We start from the raw sequence: 22462 nt of genomic DNA, 5'->3' as shown, positions 1-22462 counted from the left end.
ACATCTGGCTAGGGTCTCTGGGCATCCTGTTACGATCTGAGGACTTGTCCAAAGAGAGTACCAGGAAGGCCATGGAGACCTTTCTACTTTCAGGCACTCGTACCATCGAGTTTCTAGCCCACCAAGTCTCGAACTTGTGGGCTAATACCATTTGGAAGCGTCGAGATGCGGTGTCTGAGAGATTCCACCAGAAGGTCCCCAGCACCGAGATCAGCAGGCTCAGACATTCTTCCATCTTGGGGAGCAATTTGTTTGAGCCTAAGGACGTGGAGCAGGCGGCTGAGAGGTGGAGGAAGTCCAACCAGGACTCTCTCCTACATAGGGCTTTAACATCAAAGCCCTATAAACCTCCAGCAACCCAACAACCACTTCCTACCAAGACCACGAAACCGGCAGCTGTAGCGAAGACAACGGTGTCAAAGCCCTTTCCTGTCAAGGACAAGAAAGGCAAAAAGTCCTCCAGGGGAGGAAAAAATCCTAGAGGGAGTGGCCGAGGTCACAAACGCTAGGATTGGCAGTCGCCCTGCATGTTCACCAGTGGGGGGATGCCTACAAAGTTGCACAAGCAGGTGGCAGCAACTCGGGGCCGATTCCTGGACGATTTCCGTAATCAGTCAAGGATATTGCGTCCCGTTCGTAACATCTCTACCTCACCTGACAGCGAATCCAGTGTCGTTGAGCTCCCTTGCCCTGGGATCGCCAAGGGGGAAAGCCCTTCGGGCAGAAGTCGAGACCATGTTGAAGAAGGGCGTTCTCCAAGAGGTCGTCGACGGGTCCCCAGGCTTCTTCAGTCGACTCTTTCTTATAAAGAAGGCGTCTGGAGGCTGGAGACCAGTCATCGACCTCTCAGCTCTGAACAGGTTTGTCAAGCAGACCCCGTTTAGCATGGAGACGGCAGACATGGTCAGACTTGCAGTGAGACCGCAAGACTTCATGTGTACACTGGACCTGAAGGACGCGTACTTCCAGATCCCAGTCCATCCGTCTTCAAGGAAGTACTCTAGATTCAGCCTAGACAACAAGATCTACCAGTTCAAGGTGCTGTGTTTCGGTCTCTCGACAGCACCTCAGGTTTTCACCAGAGTGTTCACCCTAATATCGTTGTGGGCGCATCCGTCTCCTCCGTTATCTGGACGACTGGCTGATCCTAGCAGACTCGGAGTCAGCCCTTCTTCGACACCGAGACAAACTTCTGGGACTTTGCCAAGATCTGGGGATCATGGTAAATCTCGAGAAGTCTTCTCTGCTTCCTACACAAAGACTGGTATATCTAGGCATGATCATAGACACCAATCTCCACAAAGCCTTCCCATCAGACGACAGGATAGCAAGGCTGAGGAGGGTCGCGAGTCCTTTCCTCAGACGAGAAGAACTCCCAGCCCAATCGTGGTTACGTCTCCTCGGTCACCTCTCATCCTTGGCCCGTCTAGTTCCCAACGGTCGCCTCAGAATGAGATCTCTGCAATGGCGACTCAAGTCCCGGTGGAATCAAGGTCACAATTCCCCGGACGTCATGATCCCTATGGGTCCTGCGTAACGGACGGATCTTCAGTGGTGGGTGACAGACGAGAACCTACGAAGGGGAATGGGTCTTCTCGTCCTCCTCCAGGATTTGATGCTGTTTTCGGACGCCTCAAAGAAAGGGTGGGGGGCCCACGTTCTGCACCACAGGACCTCAGGCCTGTGGTCAGAATCAGAAAAGTGCCTCCATATAAATCTGCTAGAAATGAAGGCCGTATTCCTGGCCCTTCAACAGTTCCAACAATATCTGGCATAACAGCTGGTTTAAACCTCAGGCTCCTTAATGGATAAGTAGCAGAAGGTTGAGGGCATTGTTACCCGGTTTTAGTCTGCATGAATGAAGAGGTTTGTCTAGCCCTTATTCTTTTCTTCATCTTCCCCTCTCTTGGGGAAAGCAGCATCCTGGGTTCTCTGCACAGCTGACCTCGAACCACTGCAGGCAAACCATGTCTCCTTGTGTTCCTAGTATTAAGCTAATACTGTCACGTCCCCATACCCTGACGAGGTGGTATTGGGAGAGTCCTAGCCTAAAGTTTCCATCTAAAGGACTACAGGTCAACTTCCTAGGACGAGTCACTCTTCAAACTTTCACACACAGCTTACGTAGGCAGCAGCCCTTGCACAGCAAGGTGCTAGCGAGGTGCAGGGACTCCTTATTGTTGAGTGCTGACACACTCAGATACTGAGTACCCGGGCAAAGCCAAAAGCCAGCACTGGCCGGGACTTACCACCCTTCCTAAGGGGTGAGTCACCCATATTAAATAGCGTGGTTTGTATTTCAGTTACGGAACAAATGACAAATTCGTAGGTAATTTGTATTTTTACTAACTATACAAACCTTAGCTATTTAATCAAACTTGCCCGCCAACCCTATCCCCCGTGATGTCCTACCTCTAAGCAAAGTGAGCTCAGCACAGGTGTGTGTGAGGGGGGGGGGGAGGTTAGCAAGCTACTCTCCCTACCCCTGACGCTAACTAGTGGTGGGGTAGTAAACCCTCGTTAAAATTCTAATGGCTCGTCATTTCAGCTACGCCGAAAGTTATTACCCATATTAAATAGCTAAGGTTTGTATAGTTAGGAAAAATACAAATTACCTACGAATTTGTCATATTGCTGACTTCCTGTTATATCTTCGAAGGAAATGTATTTTTTTCATCCCCTACCATCAAGGGATACAAGAGTATGTTAGCAACTGTATTCAGGCCAACAATTGGACCTTTCTAATGTTAAAGACCTACAGGAACTTCTCAAATTATTTGAAACATCAAAGCAACAGCACCAGAATTCACCAGCTTGGAATCTGGATATAGTTCTGAAGTTCATTATGAGTGACAGGTTTGAGCCCTTGTATTCAGCTTCATTTAAGGACCTCACGATGAAGACTATTTTTGGTCAGTCTGGCGACAGCTAAAAGAGTCAGTGGGATTCATGCTTTTAGTTAAAACCTTGATTTTCTCGAGATAACAAAGCTATCGGTTCATTGCAGTTAGGCTTTCTCGCCAAGAATGAACGCTCTTCTGAACCTTGTCCCATGGCTTTTGAGTTTCCTAACTTTTCGGATGTGGTTGGCGAGGAGTTGGAGAAGGGTCCTGTGTCCATTAAGAGCCCTGAAGTTCTACCTGGACTGAACGAAAAAGTTGTGAGTCAAGGCAGAAGCTCTTTGGTGCTCGGTCTAGAAGCCCTCGTTACAGAGGTCGAAGAATGCACTTTCATTCTTCATCAGGCTCTTAATAAGAGAAACTCATGCACATTGCAGTAAGGCAGACCTCAAGCTTTTAAAAGTCAGACGCATGAAGTTAGAACTGTAGCAACTTCGGTGGCCTTCAGGCAGAATAGATCGTTGCAGAGCATTATGGACACAACCTTTTGGAGGAGTAAATCTATGTTCGCTTCACATTATTTAAAACGTGTCCAGACTCTTTATGAGGACTGCTTCACTCTGGGACCATTCGTAGCAACGAGTGCAGTAGTGGGGGAAGGATCCACCACTGCATTCCCATAATCCTTTTCTTCTCTTGGAACTTTTGTATTTTTATGGTTGTTCGTGGAGATTGCGACTGTCTTCCACAATCATTGATTTTAGTCAGGTGGTCAATTTGGTCCTTGAGAGTGCCCGGAACAAGGGTATTGAAGGAGATCCTGTCACATAGAGGTTTTTAGACTGATTTGACAGCTCCTAGAGGTCTGCAGCCCCCTGGATGGATCGCTGGATCTCATAAGGAAAGCGGACATAATGAAAGAATTCATTGAAGTCAGCTTCCTTTTCAGGTATGAACCCTTAAGCTTGTTTATTAACTCTTAAGTAAAATTCCAACAATGTTGGCTGTCTCTGACCCTCCACCAAAGGTGTCAATCAGCTATATATATGACTACCGGCTAAGTCAGATGTTTAAAAATGATATTTTCATAATAAAATAAATTTTTGAACATACTTACCCGGTAGTTATACATAATTCAATTCCCACCCTCCTCCCCTCTAGAGACTATGGGCATGGAAGATCTGAGAACTCATGGAATGGTTCCAGGTACCTCGCTATAGGGTGCGCAGGTGGTACACCTGGGTACCCAATCTGCGATTGCCGCGGGTTTTGAAATTTCTGCTGGACATCAGGGACGTATGGCTATACCTGTATACTGTATATAACTACTGGGTAAGTATGTTCACAAATTTATTTTATTATGAAAATATCATTTTCATAAATGGATTTTTAAATATGTAACTTCCTTGGTAGTTACATACATATAACTTAAATCCCGCGTTTCGACGTGGCACGACAAAAATTCAATTTCGCGGCAATCACCGCCATGACAGTAGGTGGTCATACATGAGCGCCATCTCTCATAGGTTACCAGAACCATCCCCAACATTCTTCAGAAATTCCCTGTCGTTGATCGAGTGAACACCTAGGAAATTCGTTTCGCTGACATATTACTTTATTCTACAATTTGGTGAAGTACCTTTTGTCTGATTATTGTTAATGACTTTTGCTGCCTTTCAACTATCGAAGATATTGAATGGTATAGTTTTTTGTTGGTCCAACTTGGACAGTTTAATTTCACTTGATTTTCAAGATGGCTCCTCTGTTGTTTAACTTTGTGCGTGGGGCTAGACCGGCTTTCGAGCTGCTCTTGGTTCCCGCACAGTAATTAACAGGGAGCATGTATGTATTTGTTTTCTTTCTATGTTCGTAAGATTGAGGGATCAAGGAATTTCTTCCCCCTACTTTATTAACTAACGAACAACTCTTAAAGTTTGTGACGTAAACTCTTAGCAGGGCGAGATCTGATTGCCTTGAAGGAATTCATTCCGCCATCGCGATGATGTCACAATCCTGTGACGTAATCTTCTTAGTTTGACTTGCATTATGTGAATTATTTTCTTTTCTTGCAAGAAATGTTTAAAATATTAACTTACTAAGCATAAGTATGTTTATTATGTAGGGAAATATATTATTTTCAAGTATATATTTGTCCTATTACAGTGAACCCTCGTTTATCGCGGTAGATAGGTTCCAGACCCGGCCGCGATAGGTGAAAATCCTCGAAGTAGTGACATCATATTTACCTATTTATTTAACATGTATATTCGGACTTTTAAAACCTTCCCTTGTACGTAGTACTGTTAACAAACTATCCTTTAATGTACAGAACACTTAATGCATGTACTACAGCACCCTAAACTAAAACAGGCACAAATATTAAAGGCGATTTTATATCATGCGTTTCCTAAACACCTAAAAAGCACGATAAAAAATGGCAACCAATGTTTTGTTTACGTTCATCTCTGATCATAATGAAGAAACAAACTCATTTAGTGTACACATATATGTATAGGTTAGTTTTTGCATCGATTATATTGATTATACAGTATGTTGATTTTGTTATTACCAATGTTTTACTTAATTTTTCTTAGGACTTCCAAATGAAATGTTTCTCTTTATGACGCCGCCTGAAACAACGGCGTCATAAAGTACTATACGCTCAGTAAACAACCACGCTCAGAACAAAGAAGGCATTTAACGAGCATGATGAAAGTGATAAATAATGATATTTACAGTAAAAGCATTTACAAAATATGTTATTAGTACAAATATAATTTACCGTATCTATATAAAATCATACAGTACATACTGTACGTAGCAAAGCAGGAAAACAATTTACGAGAGAGAGAGAGAAGAGAGAGAGAGAGAGAGAGAGAGAGAGAGAGAGAGAGAGAGAGCGAGAGAGAGAGCGAGAGAGAGAGCGAGAGAGAGAGAGAGAGAGAGAGAGAGAGAGAGAGAGAGAGAGAGAGAGAGAGAGAGAGAGAGAGAGAGAGAGAGAGAGAGAGAGAGAGAGAGAGAGATGTATATATATTGTTTTACGTACGTAAATGTAAATTTTAAACAAAAAAAATATGATAGGTTACAACATGTAGAGTTTTAAAACCTTCCCTTTAATTTAATGCATACAGTACTAAACTATAAAACAGGCACAAATATTAAAATGTTAGAATATTAAAGTAAAAAATATAGATTGTTACTGTACTCACCATGAAAGAAGTTGAAGAAAAACTTTAATGATGATGGCGATGAATTTGCTGCACAGTAGAAATGATGATGATGAAGCTGATGATGTCTTCTACTGTGCAGCCAATGAGTAGTATTTTATGTCTCTTCAGACGGAGGTGTCTTTTCCTGGGACACCTCTTCAACTTCTTCAATTTCTTCCGAAGGCATAGTAGCAGGAGGAACTGGCTTTTTTTGCGAGGCTGGAAGAACATTGTGATCGGAAGTTGTTGCCGCTGCTTCTTTTTTCGATCTAAGAGCATCTTGTAGGGAGTCATGATGTCATAGACCTTGTTGGAGAATTGCATAGACCGAACCATATCCTCGTCCCACTCTTGCAACATTTCTTTCAACTCCTTCACATGGTTGCAGGCCTTGGCAAGCCGTTCTAATGTTAAGCCCGTTTCTTCGACATTTTCTTGGGTCTCTTCCTGGGTTTCACTCTCTTCTTCGCTTGCCGATTTCGTCAGGTCTTCGAGGTCTGCGTCAGTTAGCGGCTGGGAATGGCAGTCCAACAACTCGTTGACATCTTCAGTCGTCATGTCGCCAAACCCGTCACCTCCAATTATGGCAGCCAACTGCACAGATTTGCGTACTGGGGCCACAACTTCTTCCAGCTCGCATTCACGGTTGCAGGTTTCATCTCTTGCAGTGCCCTCTGAATATTCTGCAGGCACGTGGCTATGGTGTACTGCCGCCAGTACGCCTTCAAGTTAAAGTCTTCATCCTCATCATCTTGGGCAGCATCCACACACGCAACGAGGTCCGCCAAGGTATTCTTCGTGTAGAGGGCCTTGAACGCCCTGATAACCCCCTGGTCCATCGGTTGAATTAATGACGTGGTGTTGGGTGGCAGGAACTCAACCTGAATGCCCTCATGCGACAGATCAGTTGGGTGTCCACCAGCGTTATCCATAAGGAAAAGGATCTTGAATGGCAAGCCCTTCTCTAAGAGATATTTGCTGACTTGCGGGATGAAACACTGGTGGAACCAGTTGGAGGTCAGCATCTTTGTAATCCATGCTTTTGGATTATGCATCCAGTACACGGGAAGGAGATTCTTATTCTTATTTTTCAAAGCGCGAAGATTTTTCGACTTATAAATAAGCCCCGGCTTTAGCAAAAATCCAGCAGCATTGCCACACATCACGAGGGTAACGCGATCTTTGAATGCTTTAAAGCCAGAGGCTTTGGCTTCCTCTTTGAACAGGTAAGTTCGCGACGGCATTCTCTTCCAAAACAAGCCGGTCTCATCCATATTAAACACTTGTTCCGGCTTGTATCCACCTTCGGCGATAATGTTCTTGAATGTCTGGTTCACGTAAGTTTCAGCAGCGGCAGTGTCAGCCGAAGCAGCCTCGCCATGCAGGGAAACGCTTTTCAGGGCGAAGCGTTTCTGAAACTTCGCGAACCATCCTTTGCTGGCGGAAAAACGTTGTTTCTGAGGCTGGGAATCAGTGGATGTCCCTGGTTGAGGTTCATCTGCATCATCATCTTTTTCAGCATGGTTGCCGTCGTCGTCTTGAGGTTCCTTTGCAGCAAAATTCTCATACAAGCTCAAAGCCTTTGTTCGGATGGTGTTCGTATCCAGCTAAAGCACCTTCCATGTGTACGATCATTTTATTACGCGTTGTAACGACTCGCTTCGCTGATCTGCTAAAGGTGATTGCAGCCGTCTTTCTAATGTTCGCCTCGTCCTTCTTGATATAGCGAACAGTAGATTCGTTGATTCCAAAATGGCGCGCTGCGGCCGCGTAGCTTCTACCGTCTTTCAACATATCGAGAAGCGTAACCTTCTCAGCAGTCGTCATCATCCTTCGGTGGCGTTTAGGCTCACTACCAGCCTTAGTAGAAGCAGAAAGCTTGGGAGGCATTGTACAGTAGGATTTAACAGAAAGTTCAACAAAAAGTTCAACTTAAAACAGTCGCACACAGCACAGATTAAACTTCATAAACTTAGGAACGTCTACTCAGCGATACACCGTAAGAGAAAGTGGACGACCCGGGGCCGCGAGAACCTAGATGCTGCGGGTTGGAGATGCGGGCAAAACACCAATCACAGGCTAGATAACAAAACTTGAGTTCTGATTCGTCATCTATCAGCGCTTGAACCAATCACAACCCGTCTTATATGATGTGTAGGTTACCAACTCAAAGTACAAGATACCCCGCGTATACCGTACGTACAGTATTAATAATAATAATAATAAATAATGATAATAATACAGTAATAATAATAATAATACAGTAATGATAATAATAACAATAATAATTTTATTAACAACAACAACAATAATAATAATAACAATAATAATAATAGCTTTACGTATGTTATTTTATTCTTTTGTAGGATGTGTGTCTCTCTCTCTCTCTCTATCTCTCTCTCTCTCTCTCTCTCGTACGCTTATTCGAAATGTGATTTTTGCAACAAAGAATATTATTGGATGCAGCTACATATGTATACATACAAAAGATTCATGGAAAAGAAGCACATCCATTACATTTGTAGTACTGTACAGTAGTAGCCATCAGCAGCCTTACACCATTCTAATATGGTATGACTGCATCTGATTTGCGTTTCATGTTCGATTTAATTTTACAGTACTGTATTATCGTATGATCACATTCTCTTTTCGTGTTTTATTTCTTTCTGTGCTGAATTATATATCATATGTAATGCAATGAACAATCAGTAAGAGCAGATATTACTAATTACAGTATTAATGGAATTACAGGTAACGAAATATCGTATTTGGGGGTCTTCAGATTTCGCGGTATTTTCGAAAAATCCGGAAAATCCGCGATATGTATATATATATGGGTTATGGAAAAAACCCGCGAAGTGGTGAATCCGCGATGGTCGAACCGCGAAGTAGCGAGGGTTCACTGTAGTATATTTCCCTTAGTTAATTTTCGATATAGAGATTCACGAGCGTATAACCAATTTACGCTTGTAGTACTCTCTATCGTTTTTGTTTCACAATACTTATATCGTTATTTAATACAGTATTTCGATTTTGAGAATACTAATATTTATCATATATTATATTGTATTTTCTTTCTGGCCTTTGGCGAACGAGTATAATCTCTTGCAACGGGCAGGTCTATTATGATCTAATGTGAAATAGTTAAAAATGCTAGTATTCAATGACACGTAAAATGACGCAATGCAGTCAATTTACGATACGTAATACTCTTGACGATCGTTATTGTTTCACAATTACTTGTATCGTTATTTTATATTTGGATTTTGAGAATACCAATGTTAATCATATAACCTATTGTATTTTCTTTCTAGCCCTTGGCGAAAAAGTATAATCTCTTGCAACGGGAAGGTCTATTAAGATCTAATGTGAAATAGTTAAAAGTGCTAGTGTCCCAATGTCACGTAAAATGACGCAGTGCTGTGGAGGGTGCATTCGTTCGTGTCCGTCATACTCCTAGCCCGGGACCTCTTCCATGCTCCACAACCCCTGGAAGAAGGAAAGTCAAAAGGCTAAGGGAGATGTCAGACCTTGATCACCGATCGAACGTCCTCTCGAACGATTCTTTTGTCGTATCCCAGTACGCTCACCCTCGCATTGGAAAGGCGAGGTAAAAGTGTTATCCTCGCTGTCGGTTGATGCGAGATTTGTGTTTTACGTTTTCCCGTCCCGCTAGACAAGAGAGTGGCTCGTCATGGGACCGAGCGTCAAGATCGCTCCCTCACAGCGATCTAGACATGTTTTCGGGATGCGACATAGATCTTGTTGCTCCTGCACTGCACGGTATGCTGCATGCGGGAAGCATTCGGCATGCGGGACGCATGCTTAACGAATGCAGCATGCTGGATGTACGCGAGCTGAATGCATACTGTACACACGCGAGTTGGACGCTCCTCCGCGTCAGAATCGCGTACGTCATAGTTCCGAGCGCGCTCTCGCGGCAAGAACGCACGCGAGCTGCAGCGCTCATGGTCACTCCCTTGCAGCGATCTGGTTGCATTACGGGAGGCGGCAAGGTTCTCCCTCGCGGCATGCTGGACGCATCCAGCACGCTGGAAGCTTACAGCAACCTGGACTCATGCAGCAGTCTGGACTTATGCTGGACGCATGCAGTCAGGATTTGTCCACTCAGCATGATAGACAAACAGTTGTCTCTCCTTCGTGACTTGCTGGACGCGATACTATCGGTTCTTTGAGTCACGCGGTAAACATACAGCATGCGGGATGCATGCAGCATCCTGGAACCTCAAGGCAACATGGACTCATGCAGCAATCTGGATGCATACAGCAATCTGGATGCATGCTGATCTCATGCAGTCAAGACTTGTCCTCGCTGCATGATAGACAACTGGTTGTCTCTCCATTGCGACTCTCTGGACGCGCAGCTCCCTCGCGTCACGCTGTTGACATACAGCATGCTGAACGCACGTTGGACGCACGCGAGCAGGACTTACCCTTGCAGCATGGGGGTCACGATGTTGATGCTTCCTTACAGGATGTTGGACTTATGCTGGAAGCACTGGAACCTGTTTCTCCCTCGAGACTTGCAGTACGGAAACGTGATGCTTCTCACAATTGGATAGTATCCTTTACGATGTTCCATCAGGACAGGATGAGTTCTTTTTGGAAGACGATAACCGACAGAATGACGCGGTTTTGTCTCCTACCCATTCGTCTCAGGAGATCGATGTTCCTTTAGCCGAAGTTTTAGAGGACGAATCTCAGGATTCGCTTCAGACAGCTGACCTTAAAAAGCTTCTGACAGATTTAACATCTCTGTATCCAGAGGACTTTACTCAACCTATGCCTCAGAGCTCGCCCTCTCAGTTTTTGAAGGGCAGACCCCGAAAAACATCCTCCTTCTAGAAAATGGTTCTTGCTAGATCAGTTTAGAGAGCTTTCTCAACTCTCAACCAATGGACATCCGGAGGAAGGATCTAGGAAAGACCTCCTTTTCCTTTCCTCCAACTAGACTGGCCTCCAGATCTAGTGTGTGTTATTCGACTAGGGAAGTTCTCGGTTTGGGAGGGCCTGCCTCCTCCCAGGGAGACTTCTCCAGACTTGTTGACTCCTCACGCAGGTCAGCCATGAGCAAGTCTTAAAATTATGTGGTCCAATTCTGAAATGGACCATCTGCTGAAGGGAATTTTTAAGACAATAGAAGTCTTCAGCCTTATGGACTGGACTCTCGGAGCTTTCGCAGAAGCCACAGACCCTAAGAACGAGGCTCAGATGCATCTGATTGCGTCTGGATAAGGCCGTGAGTGATGGCTCCATTGAACTTTCCGCCCTTTTCACGGCAGGAGTTCTTAAAAAGAGGGCTATGCTTTGTTCCTTCTTATCTTCAGGTTTGTCCCTTGTTCAGAGATCTGAACTTTTATTTGCTCCGTTGGGTAATCATCCTTTCCCTCTGGACTTAGGGAAAGATTTGTCGGCAGCTCTGGCACAACAGGGTACGCAAGATCTTATCTCTAGGACTACTAAGAAAGTCCTCCTAGCTAGCTTTTTAGCAAGGAAATAAAAGGAGGCTCCTCCCACTCGTCAGCCCTTTCATGGGAGAGCCCCTTCAAGAGGACCTTAGAGGATTGCGGCTCGAGGTCAAGCTCGCAGATTCCCAAGACAGCAAACCGAATCAAGAAAGTGAGACATGCAATCTCCAGACTCTAGTGGGAGCCAGGCTTTCCCACTTTTGGCGAGAATAGAGCTAAAGGGGGGCGGACATCTGGACGATCAATGTCCTTAAGGAGGGATACAAGATCCCCTTCCTGAGAATGCCTCCCATGTCGTCGATACCCCTAGAGTTGACAACAATCCACTCAGGGAACAAGTCAGCAGCTCTTCAAAAGCAAGTGAACCTTATGCTGTCGAAATCAGTCATAGAAGTGGTAGAGGACACCTCCTCGGAGAGGTTTTACAATAGACTTTTCCTAGTTCCGAAAAGCTCGGGGGGATGGAGACCTGTTCTGGACGTCAGTCCATTGAACAAGTTCATCAGCAAAGTAGAATTTGCCATGGAAACTTCAGCGTCAGTCCTTGCAGGCAACAGACAGGGAGACTGGATAGTGTCTTTGGATCTGCAGGACGCGTATTTCCATATCCCGATACACCCGGACCACAGAAAATTTCTAAGGTTCTTGTTCCTCAAGACCATTTATCAGTTCAAAACACTCTGTTTTGGACTGAGCACGACTCCCTACGTTTTTTACCCAGGTGATGTCCAACATGGCTCGCTGGCTTCACCTAAAGGGAGTAAGGATTTTCTTTGTACCTGGACGACTGGCTACTTAGAGCAGAATCACAATTAAAGTGTCTGGAGGCTCTTCAAATGATAATGTCCTTAACGCAACAGTTAGGTCTGATGGTAAACCTGGTCAAATCTTAACTAACACCCTCACAGAATATCATTTATCTGGGGATGAGAATCGGTTCAGATCGCGCTCAAGGCGCGCCGGAAATGTCGCAAGGACTTTCCCCTGGTGGTCACCCGACTACGGTTGACGATCCCTTGCAGCAATCAGCACACGGGGCGCTTCAAGTGTCTGATCTGTCTGAACTTAAGAGGTCGATTTCGTCCCTGTTTGACGCATACAATTCTCGAACAGGGGTCTGTGGGTAGAGTCTCAGAGGAAATGGCACATAAATATCAGAGAGCTAGTGGCCATTCACCAAGCCCTGATTATTCACTTCATAGAAGGGGAGAAAAACGTCAGGGCTGATCTGCTCAGCAGAAGAAGGCAAGTTCTTACTACAGAGTGGACCCTACATCACGAGGTGTGCACCAGCCTTTGGATGTTGTGGGGTCAACCCTCGACAGACCTCTTTGCCTCACAAATGACATAGAGGTTGCTGGTATTTTGCTCTCCAGTCCCAGACCAGGAAGCAGTCGCAGTGGACGCTTTTCTTCTGAACTGGGAAGGTCTAAACGTATACGGTTTTCCTCCATTCAAGATCCTGGACAGAGTCCTGAAAAAGTTCAGGGAATCGCCCAACGTCCGCATGACCATGGTAGCTCCATTTTGGCCCATGAGACATTGGGTTGCTGAGATGATGGAGTGGCTGGTAGATACCCCCAGAACATTACCACTATTAGGGTTTACTAATCCGAGTGGGACATATTTAGAGTAGGGTGCAGGAATAATAGACTCTCTACCAGTACCTCTATAGCCAATATAGCAGAGTTTTCTGTTGTATCTGCGTACAAAAGAGAAGCTGGCTGTGCCTACCATCAAGGGTTACCGCAGCATGCTAGCCTCCGTCTTTTGTCACCGACACATTGACGTGTCAGGTAACAAGGATCTATCAGACCTCATTAGATCTTTTGAGACGACTAAGAGGAAGGACAATCCAACCCCGTCTTGGAACCTGGATGTAGTCCTGGCCTTTTTAACCTCAAGTAGGTTTGAACCCTTGGACAAGGCGTCTTGGAAGGATCTTACCAAGAAGACACTTTTCCTAATTACATTGGCTACAGTCAAATGTATAGGAGAGTTAAAAACCATTAGCAAGAAGGTGGGCTTTAATGGAGACAATGCAATTTGCTCCCTTCAGCTAGGATTTCTTGCCAAAGACGAGAATCCTTATCGACCTTGGCCAAGATCTTTTACCATCCAGAGCTATCTCACTTAAATTGGACGGGAAAAGGAGAGAGGCCTTTGTCCAGTGAGAGCTCTAAAATTTTTATCTGCACGTGTCCAAACACCTGAGAGGACAAGCAGACAGCCTCTGATGGTCAATTAAAAGCCCTCTTTGCCTTTATCAAAGAATACCCTGGCTTTTTTCATTAAGGATTTGATAAGGGAAACACCAGAATTGTGAAGTAAGAAGTTTTCCCTATCCTTAAGGTAAAACCACACGAGGTTAGAGCTGTAGCAACTTCTATGGCTTACAAGCACAATAGGTCAATGAAGTCAATTTTGGGGGCTACTTTCTGGCGAAGTAAATCAATCTTCACAGACTGCTATCTCAAAGATGTCCAGACCCAGTATGAGGATTGCTGTTCCCTGGGTCCGTACGTTACCTCCGGCGTCGTAGTTGGAGAAGGGTCTACTGCCTCTTCCTGATAACTTAATATATACCCTTGCCTTTTTTCTTGTACTTGTGTTCATAGGTTGTCTGTGAAGGTTGTCGCAGCCTTCCGCAGTCTGGGATGCAAGTCAAGTTAGTTTTATTGTATAGTGTTTAAAAAAAGAAAAAAAAAAATTTTTTTTGGAGTAGGTGGTTAGAATCAGTATCCATGGCTATGCCAGGTTTGCAAGGGTGGAGGTCTAGCCACGCTAAGGTCAAGGACCTTGTGGCAGCCCAACAGAGACTTTTACAGCCCTCTGAGTGGATCGCTGAGTCTCTTAAGGAATGCAGACGAAATGAGGCAGGATAATTGTGAAGCCAGCTTCCTTGTCAGGTTAGAACCAGATTGTTATTACTACTAATTGTAGCTATTAATAATTATACGAATTCCCGATGGGATGAGGTTTTCAACCCACCACCAATGGTGTCAATCAGCTATATATATGTAACTACCAGGGAAGTTACATATTTAAAAATGGTATTTTTATTATAAAATAAATTTTTAAATATACTTACCTGGTAGTTACATGTATAAAAGGGCCCTCCCTCCTCCCCTCTGAAAACAGAGGCATGGAATTTCTGAAGAATGTTGGGGATTGTTCTGGTAACCTATGAGAGATGGCACTCATGTATGACCACCTACTGTTATGGCGGTGATTGCCGCAAAATTGAATTTCTGTCATGTCGCGTTGAAACGCGGGATTTAAGCTATATATATGTAACTACCAGGTAAGTATATTTAAAAATTTATTTTATAGTAAAAATACCATTTGTTCCAACACGGAGTACTTACCTCGAACTACTTTCTTAGGAGTATCTGGGATCGCCTCCCATCCGACCAGAGTTTTGTGTAGTTTACCCTATACCCGTTTTCTATGAGGGGTAACCTCAGGCGGAGTGATACGCACCCTGAGGCTAACCCCGGGTCAGAGAGCATGCTTGCTCAGGTCTCGATGGGCATTTAAGTTTTACATAATATGATAGCAAACATTGTACAATTAGCCATTGCACTTGTTAGGGTCAAGTACAGTAACAGAAATACTTCCAAATGTAGAAAATCAACAAAGATGTACTGCTCACCTTGATAACACTTCCAGAATCCCATTTCCTTGTATAACTGAAGAAAACCCCTCTGAGTGCCCTTATTAGCATTATAATTGACACAAAGGCTGTGAAAAAGCTTGAAGCTTGCATCATCCATATTTGCCAGCCTGCAAATACTGAAATCTGCAAGGTTAAACTTGTATTTGTAATGTGTGTGTGAGTCAGTGTATTGCATTTTGTAGTAATTTGTTTTTCTTTTTCAGGACTCCTGGAAATGCTCGACATATCTGTATCGCCTATGAAAAAAGAGCTCGTGTTCATCTGTCTTTCATGTCGCAATGTGTTCTGTAATTACACTACAGCCAAAGAAGAAGCTCTAAAACTCCTTACAGAGCCTATTAAAAAAAATGAACAGTTGCCATTTGTGCCATTCCTCAAAAGAAAGTTGTTAAATAAAAACTCTGACATACCAGCAAAAGTTCAAAAGTTTGACAGTGAAACAGAGAAGTTGAGAGAGAAGGAGATTTCAGAATCAGACGGTGACAATAACACTTATCGGTCTAAAGGGAATAATGATCATTTGCCTCAGCCTGGTGTTTCAAGTTCTTCATCTGTGAGTACTGCATAAGAAGATGCCTGTATTGATGCTTGTTAATTGTCAATATTATTGTATTATATTTTCGTGTTGCCTTCATCTTGATTATAATTGTTATAACACAAATACAAACGTTATGCTATTTATTAGGGGAACACTTTCGGTGAAGCTGAAAGACGAGCCATGATAATTTTAGCGGATGAGGGGGATAGGAGTAGACAACTAACCCGCTCACTCACACTCCTAGGTTGAGCAACCATTTTACTTTCTGGCTCGGTAGAGACCGGTCATACTGCCGCTCTTTCCCGCAATTTTATGACTTGCCATTACTAATCATTATATTAATCCTCTTTTCAGTGTGTGTGTGTGTGAAGCGGCTGGCAGTCACTATGCGTACTTCTCCTGGTCCCTAAGGTCGCTCATGCGGTACCTTCATGTCGGCCGTAGAGTGTAGTGAGTGGTCTGGCTCCCAGTGGGAGAGGTTTGGGTGATGGAAGAAGTCCAAGCGGGATTCTTCTCCTTCGGGGTTTTCCTCGAAGTCGTAGAAATCATGGTCTTCTACTTCTACCCCCAATCTCTTCCCGAAGCTGCTCCTCCGCCGCCCTCTGAGGAACGGCTAAGTAGCAGCACAGGCCGGGTTACTCCAGGTTAACCTTGTGGGTCAAGGGACGGTATGGACTTTCCTAGTGAATTGGTCTCGCCGCTTCCCCCAGGGAGCGCCTGCTCTTTCTCTGACTTGGTGTCTCTTTGGCCATCACTGGACATTGATGACCCCCCCTTCTAAGGAAGTTCTCTTTGAACTCCTTCATTTGGTGGGTGGAGTGGAGGCGGTCATCTCCTTCCTCCTCAGAGGTTGATTCTCCCTCCGTGGGTGCAGGTGCTGCAGCCTGTTGGTTTGACTTCTGGTCCCCCAAGGCCAACACCGAGGACAATGTAATTTCACTGGGGTGGTGGAAGAACTAAGATCAAGGCGAATTCCCCCTTCGGGGTGAACGCAAGTAGGAAGCAGTCATCATATGCTTACACTTCTACCCCAAGGGTCGGGTCAGGGCATTTTCCTGAGCACAGTTCTCCTCCCGGAGAATAGCCCTCTCCTTCAGGAGAGGCAGCAGTCTCCACTTGGGTGGATTCTGCAAGACGTTCCCCTTCGGAGGTCCCTAGGCACGCTCCTCCTCCAGCGGTTAGGAGACGTCTCTTTGAACTAGTCGGTTCTGATCACGAAGTTCCTTCGGGATCTTGTGATGGTCAGGCATTGGGCACGCATGACCCTGAGCCTTCGGGCTCCCATTGCATGGGCACTCGCAACCCAGGTCCTGCGGGTCCTAGTCACGCTGAGCCTTTGGGCTCTCGTGGCTCTGAACCTTTGGGTTCACGTTACGCTGAGCTTGCGGGTTCCGGTTGCTCTGAGTATGTGACCTCTTGCAATACAGATTATGTTGAGCCTCCGGGCTCTCGTGGCTCGCGGTACGCTAAGCCCTTGGGCTCTCGTTCCTTACATCATGCTTTCGCCTCCCGTTGCATTAAACTCTTGGGCTCTCTTAACACTGGTTACGCTAAGCCTTCGGGCTCTCGTGCCACCTGTTACCGTAACTAGGACACTTCAGCCTCCCGTTGCACTGAACCCTTGGGCTCTTGCAAAGCCGGTTACGAAGAGTCCGGGCTGTCATGACCTGAGATACGGTGAGCCCTCTGGCTCTCGTGGCTCATGTTACGCTGAGCCTTTGGGTTCTTGTAACTTGCGTTACGGCGAACCAGCTACTTCTTGTAACTTCCGTTACGCTGAGCCTGTCGGGTCTTGTAACACAGAGTCTTTAGACTCCATCACTTTGAGCCAAACACTGCTAGTCAGAAAGTGGGAAGCCACCCTCCTTCCTCCAAAAGGTTACAGCGACATCATCGTGTAAAATCTCAGCGTTAATACTGCTTTTCAAACTAGATCTTCCCATGCTCATTTACCGATCCGTGACTGAGTTTTCCCAGGCCCCAAGGCTTTCCATCCCTGTTACACGTTAGTGGGTGGAACAGGTGACTTCACAAATTTGATCTCAGCACTTGTACAAGCACGAAAATAACACATTGTGCTTGTCCGTTTCTTGGCACAAAATCTCTCCAACCAAGGGCAGGCATTTGATTGCCTCGTTCCTTTCGTGGACTGTTTGGCGAGTGTCTTTAGGGAGAAAGGACATTTTGATGAGTAAGATCCAAGGCTCTTGAAACTGCTTATAGGGAAAACAATTTTAGATGTTTTGAGCCACATTCTAAATCACCTCAGCCTAATGGGTTTAGGCTCAAACAGCTGTTAAGGAATTTTAGTGTAAAATGAATTGATCTACTGTACTACTTTTTAAAATTCCAGTTACTCGTCCATGGAATTTATTAAAGGTAAGTTTTAGTATAAAATGAATTGATCTACTGTACTACTTTTTAAAATTCCAATTACTCGTCCATGGAATTTACTAAAGGTAAGTTTATTCTTGCACTATATACAAACCTTATGTTCTTTATTTAGAAGTAGTATTTCACAAAATTTGAAACCAGTCATTAGAGCTTTTGCAAGGTGTAACTACCCTTTACTAGTTAGTTGAGGGGGATAGCCACACCAGTACTAGCAAACAGCTGTCAAAGTTTAATTTGGTTTAGTAGAGTTAAGAAATATCTTGCTCTTCTGTCAAAACCTTTTAACGGGGTTGCGATTAAAAGCAATTGGCCTAAAGTTTAAAAAAATCTTTTTCTTTTCAGATGGTGACTCAGACTTCCTTTAGGTGATGACTCTGTTGCTTTCCATCAGGGAAAGTCCCTTCCGTTTCTGCTTGTGGTCACCCTTACCTTCCTTGAGACTTTCGAGTCTACCCGCTAAGGAATGGTATCCGCGGGTGTTACAGTTTATTGCAGCACTCTGCTTCTGCTCACCTTCATTCCTACAGCTCCGGCATAGGAACGAAAGCAATGGCAGACTGGTTCCCTTTCAAGTTTCTAGTCGGGGGATCCCTTCGGGTTGAACCCAGAAACTGGCTTCGGCTAAGTTTTCCAGGCAGATCTCTATGCCGACCTTCAACTTGAACAAAGCTTGTTGACGAGAAGCAGAGAGCGCTACCCAGAGGTCTGCCTCCGGGTGTTGGACAACTTCCCCTTTCTAGGGAGAGTTAACCTCCACCTGATTTTGGGCAACTTTCCCTTCTGAGAGAGAGTTACCCTCTACCAGCCATTCAGCCACTGTCCAGCAATCTTCCCACTTGTGGGGAGAATTGCCAAAAATGGCAATAGGGCTTGGTCACCTTTCCAGTTCGTAGGAGAGTGGTTTCCCTCCTTGGGAGATTCCTCCGGCGGGAATTTGATTTGTCCATGCCCCACTCTTGCTCTTTGGAGCTAGGCGACATAGGTGTTAGGTGACTGGTTGCAGTTCCTGCCATTGCCGCTGTACCCTCAGGGTACAAAACGAGTCTCGTAAGCAATTTTCTTTTGGGATTTTTGCTGTAGATAGTGATGACTGCCGACCGCTTGCAGTCGCCTCCTCTCCCATCAACAAGTCTCATAGGCTTTAACTCTTTCTTTTTATTGCCTACATCGTGCCTTTGGGCACAACAAAGCTCTTAGAGCTTTGTGGGGCCAGACTCTTCTGGTCCTGCGCCTCATGATTTCAACCCCTTACGAGAGAAAAACTACTGTTCTTCAAGTCCAGCACAGCCTTTTTCATTGTCTTCTGAAGGGATGACATAAGGCTACTTGCCAACCTCGTGTTGGAGTTAAGATGAGCATTAGTACATTACAAAGACCTTATTTTTGCAGAAAAGTCATGCTCAGTGTTGGGACACCTAACTTCTCTAGAAAAGTTAGTTCCCAACGGCTGACTATGCATCTATTCAGCTTTAGCGAGGTGGGGGGGGTGAGCTTTTTTGCCTGATGAAGGCCTGTAAACAGCCAAGGTTGCTCATCTTAGTACCCATTGCGAGTTTGCGCGACCGTACTCTCCAGCGCACAGAGTTTCAGCTTACTGTTGCCTCAAATGCACACTATTTCGGTAGCGCGTAAAGCTCCAGCTTACTGTTGCCTCAAGTTCACGCTACTTCGGTAGCACGCACTTACATTACCTATACCCATTCTTACAGGTAAGAGTCAACTCTCTCCTCGCCAGCGTTTGCTAATACTCGCTAGTGTTCGCTGGCAAGCCTGGACAAACCTGCCTAGTGCTTGTGTTCTTTGCATTGTGGGCACACAAACCCTTATATGCAAGGCTATGATTCTTTATGGGAAACTCCCTTCCCTGGGGAGGTTTACACAACTACAGGCATTTGCTAACACCTCCTAAAGGCTGAAAGGAACTCCTTCGAATGTGCATGTGTGCTTCCCAAGACAAATCCTCAGGGATATTGCTGTAAATGCGGTTTAATGCCGATTGCTTGCGGGCGCCACATGCCTTCATTTTGGCCCCGATGCACGCTGAAATATAATCTTTCAGGGTTACTTTCTCTTGCTTGTTTTCCCTTTGGAATGGAGAGCTCTTCAGAGCACTCATACAATGGCTAGTGAAACACACCCTTGCAAGGTTATTTTTTGAAAGCCTCCAGTCTCAAGGGGATAGTGTCAGCTTCTGCTTACGTTTACGTATGATAGCAAGCAAGTACAATATTCTCATATAAGAATGCTGTCCCTCCCACAAGGTGAGCAGGCAAACATTTTAATACTGATGTAGGTTTGATCGCTGCGGTAACTGCATGTTCTTTTCAATGTCACACACATGCTTACAAACCTGTTAACAATGCTACAACTAATTGATGACCAATTGCTTAGGGCAATAATGTTGTGATTCATTGCATATACTGTACATTATTCCCGCTAGTGGGCTCAGGCTCATTTGTCGAACACTTACCGGTAGGAAAAAAAGTTAAGAGCACAACCGCATGCGAGCAAGTGATCTTATACTGCTGTCAAGGACTATGTACTATCATACAACTAGAACCCTGTTCTAATAAAGCATTAGATTCGATGGTTGTTTGTTCCAACACGGAAACTTACCTCGAACTACTTTCTTAGGAGTACCTGGAATCTCCTCTCATCCGACCAGAGTTTTGTGTAGTTTACCCTACTTTCGTTTTCTGTGAGGGCTAACCTCGGGCGGAAGGATACGTGCTCTGAGGCTGGGCCCGGGTCAGGGAGCGTGCTAGCTTGGGTCTCCACCCTCAGTAAGTTCTCTGGTCGCGTCGCAATATCATCTCGACGCTCTCCTTATCTCAGTGCGACTCTTTGTGTCCCCGACTCCTTTGTGTCCCGCGTGGTTCCCACGTGGTATCCCTGTGCTTTCCCTTTGTGTCCCCGCGGTCTCGCGTGTTAACCTTGTCCTTCCCTTGTGTTCTCACGTGTTATCCTTGTCCTTATTACCCTTTCCCGGTGTGTTCCTGTGTCTTGCGGTGTTGCGATAGTGCGTGATGGAACATCCCCGCCGTTGTCCTGGGCCTAGGGCCGGAAAGTCGTGTGGTGCGTTTCTGTCTAAGCCAGCGGTAGATCCTCATTCCTTGTGCTCGTCGTGCAGGGGTAGAGTGTGTTCCCCGTCGGACACGTTTCCGGAGTGCGTTTTGTGGAGTGAGGTGCAGTGGGTACGATTCGGTACCAAGAAGAAGAAGTCTTCCAAGAGGTCGCCCATGAAGGCTAGCACCTCTTCGCCCTTTACGTCTCCAGAAGGACCGTCGGATAGAGTTTCCCTTCCACCTTCCCCTACCCAGAGTAGGAGACGAGGTAAGTCCGTTGCGGGGAAGAAGCCAGAGGTTCTTCCCCAGGAGTCTGTTATACATGATAGTGGGGTAGCAGCTTCTTTCCAGGCAAGTGGGGTGCCTGAAGGTGATGGCTCAGTCACTCACTGTCCAAAGGAAAAGGCAACCCTTTTGGCTGATGTTTTTGACAGTAAACAGAGTAATGAAAAACTTGAACTTCCTCATTCCTGTTTTCCTGAGGCTAAACTAACTAGTTTAGCTTTTCGATCTCGTGAGATTAAAGCTCTGTTGATGGACCTTGATGCTTATGAAGGTGTAGACCCAAATGGTATTTTTCCTTTGTTTTTTTTATAAAGACAGCAGATTTCTTAGCTCCAAAGTTATGTTATTTTGCGCAAGTTAGCAAGAAGAGGAGCTTTTAGCACTTGTTGGAGAATTGGTAATGTTACTCCTCTATGTAAATGTGTTTGTGGTAGCTCAAGTCCCACTGATTACCGCCCAATTTCCATAACTCCTATATTATCTAAAGTTTTTGAACGTCTTCTGGCAAAACGTCTTAATAGGTTTTCTGAAGGTAATCATCTACTCCCTAGTTTGCAATTTGGTTTTCATAAAGGCCTTGGAGCATGTGATGCCCTTCTTACAATCTCCAATGCTGTACAGAAGTCCCTTGATTGTGGTCAGGAAGTGCATATGATTGGCCTTGATTTTAGTGCTGCCTTTGACCGTGTAAATCATGAGGCCCTTGTTTTCAAACTGAAACAGTTGGGAGTGGGTGGGTCGTTTCTTAGCGTTATTATTGATTTTTTAAGTAATAGATCTCAAAGAGGTGTTGTTGACGGGCACCATAGTGAGTATAGGAATGTGATATCCGGTGTTCCACAGGGTAGTGTTCTTGGCACATTACTTTTCATACTATATACACATGACATGTGGTTTGGCCTAGAAAACAAGCTTGTTGCATATGCTGATGATGCTACTCTCTTTGCATCAATTCCATCCCCT

The 22462-nt window shown here is 45.0% G+C and overlaps 1 protein-coding gene across 1 annotated transcript in view; it reads left to right on the top strand.

Moving 5' to 3' along the window:
* Window positions 1-22462, top strand: part of LOC137625964 (uncharacterized) — a 365639-nt gene that overhangs the window by 58304 nt on the left and 284873 nt on the right. Inside the window, exon 2 of the mRNA XM_068357031.1 lies at window positions 15421-15770. Coding sequence (XP_068213132.1) covers window positions 15421-15770 — 350 coding nt within the window. The remainder of the gene's footprint in view (window positions 1-15420; window positions 15771-22462) is intronic.

This window comes from Palaemon carinicauda, chromosome 33 (genome assembly GCF_036898095.1).
Source record: "Palaemon carinicauda isolate YSFRI2023 chromosome 33, ASM3689809v2, whole genome shotgun sequence".
Classification (NCBI taxonomy): Eukaryota; Metazoa; Arthropoda; class Malacostraca; order Decapoda; family Palaemonidae; genus Palaemon; species Palaemon carinicauda.
The sequence above is the reverse complement of the archived record's forward strand: the minus strand, read 5'-3'. Positions and strand labels throughout refer to the sequence as shown.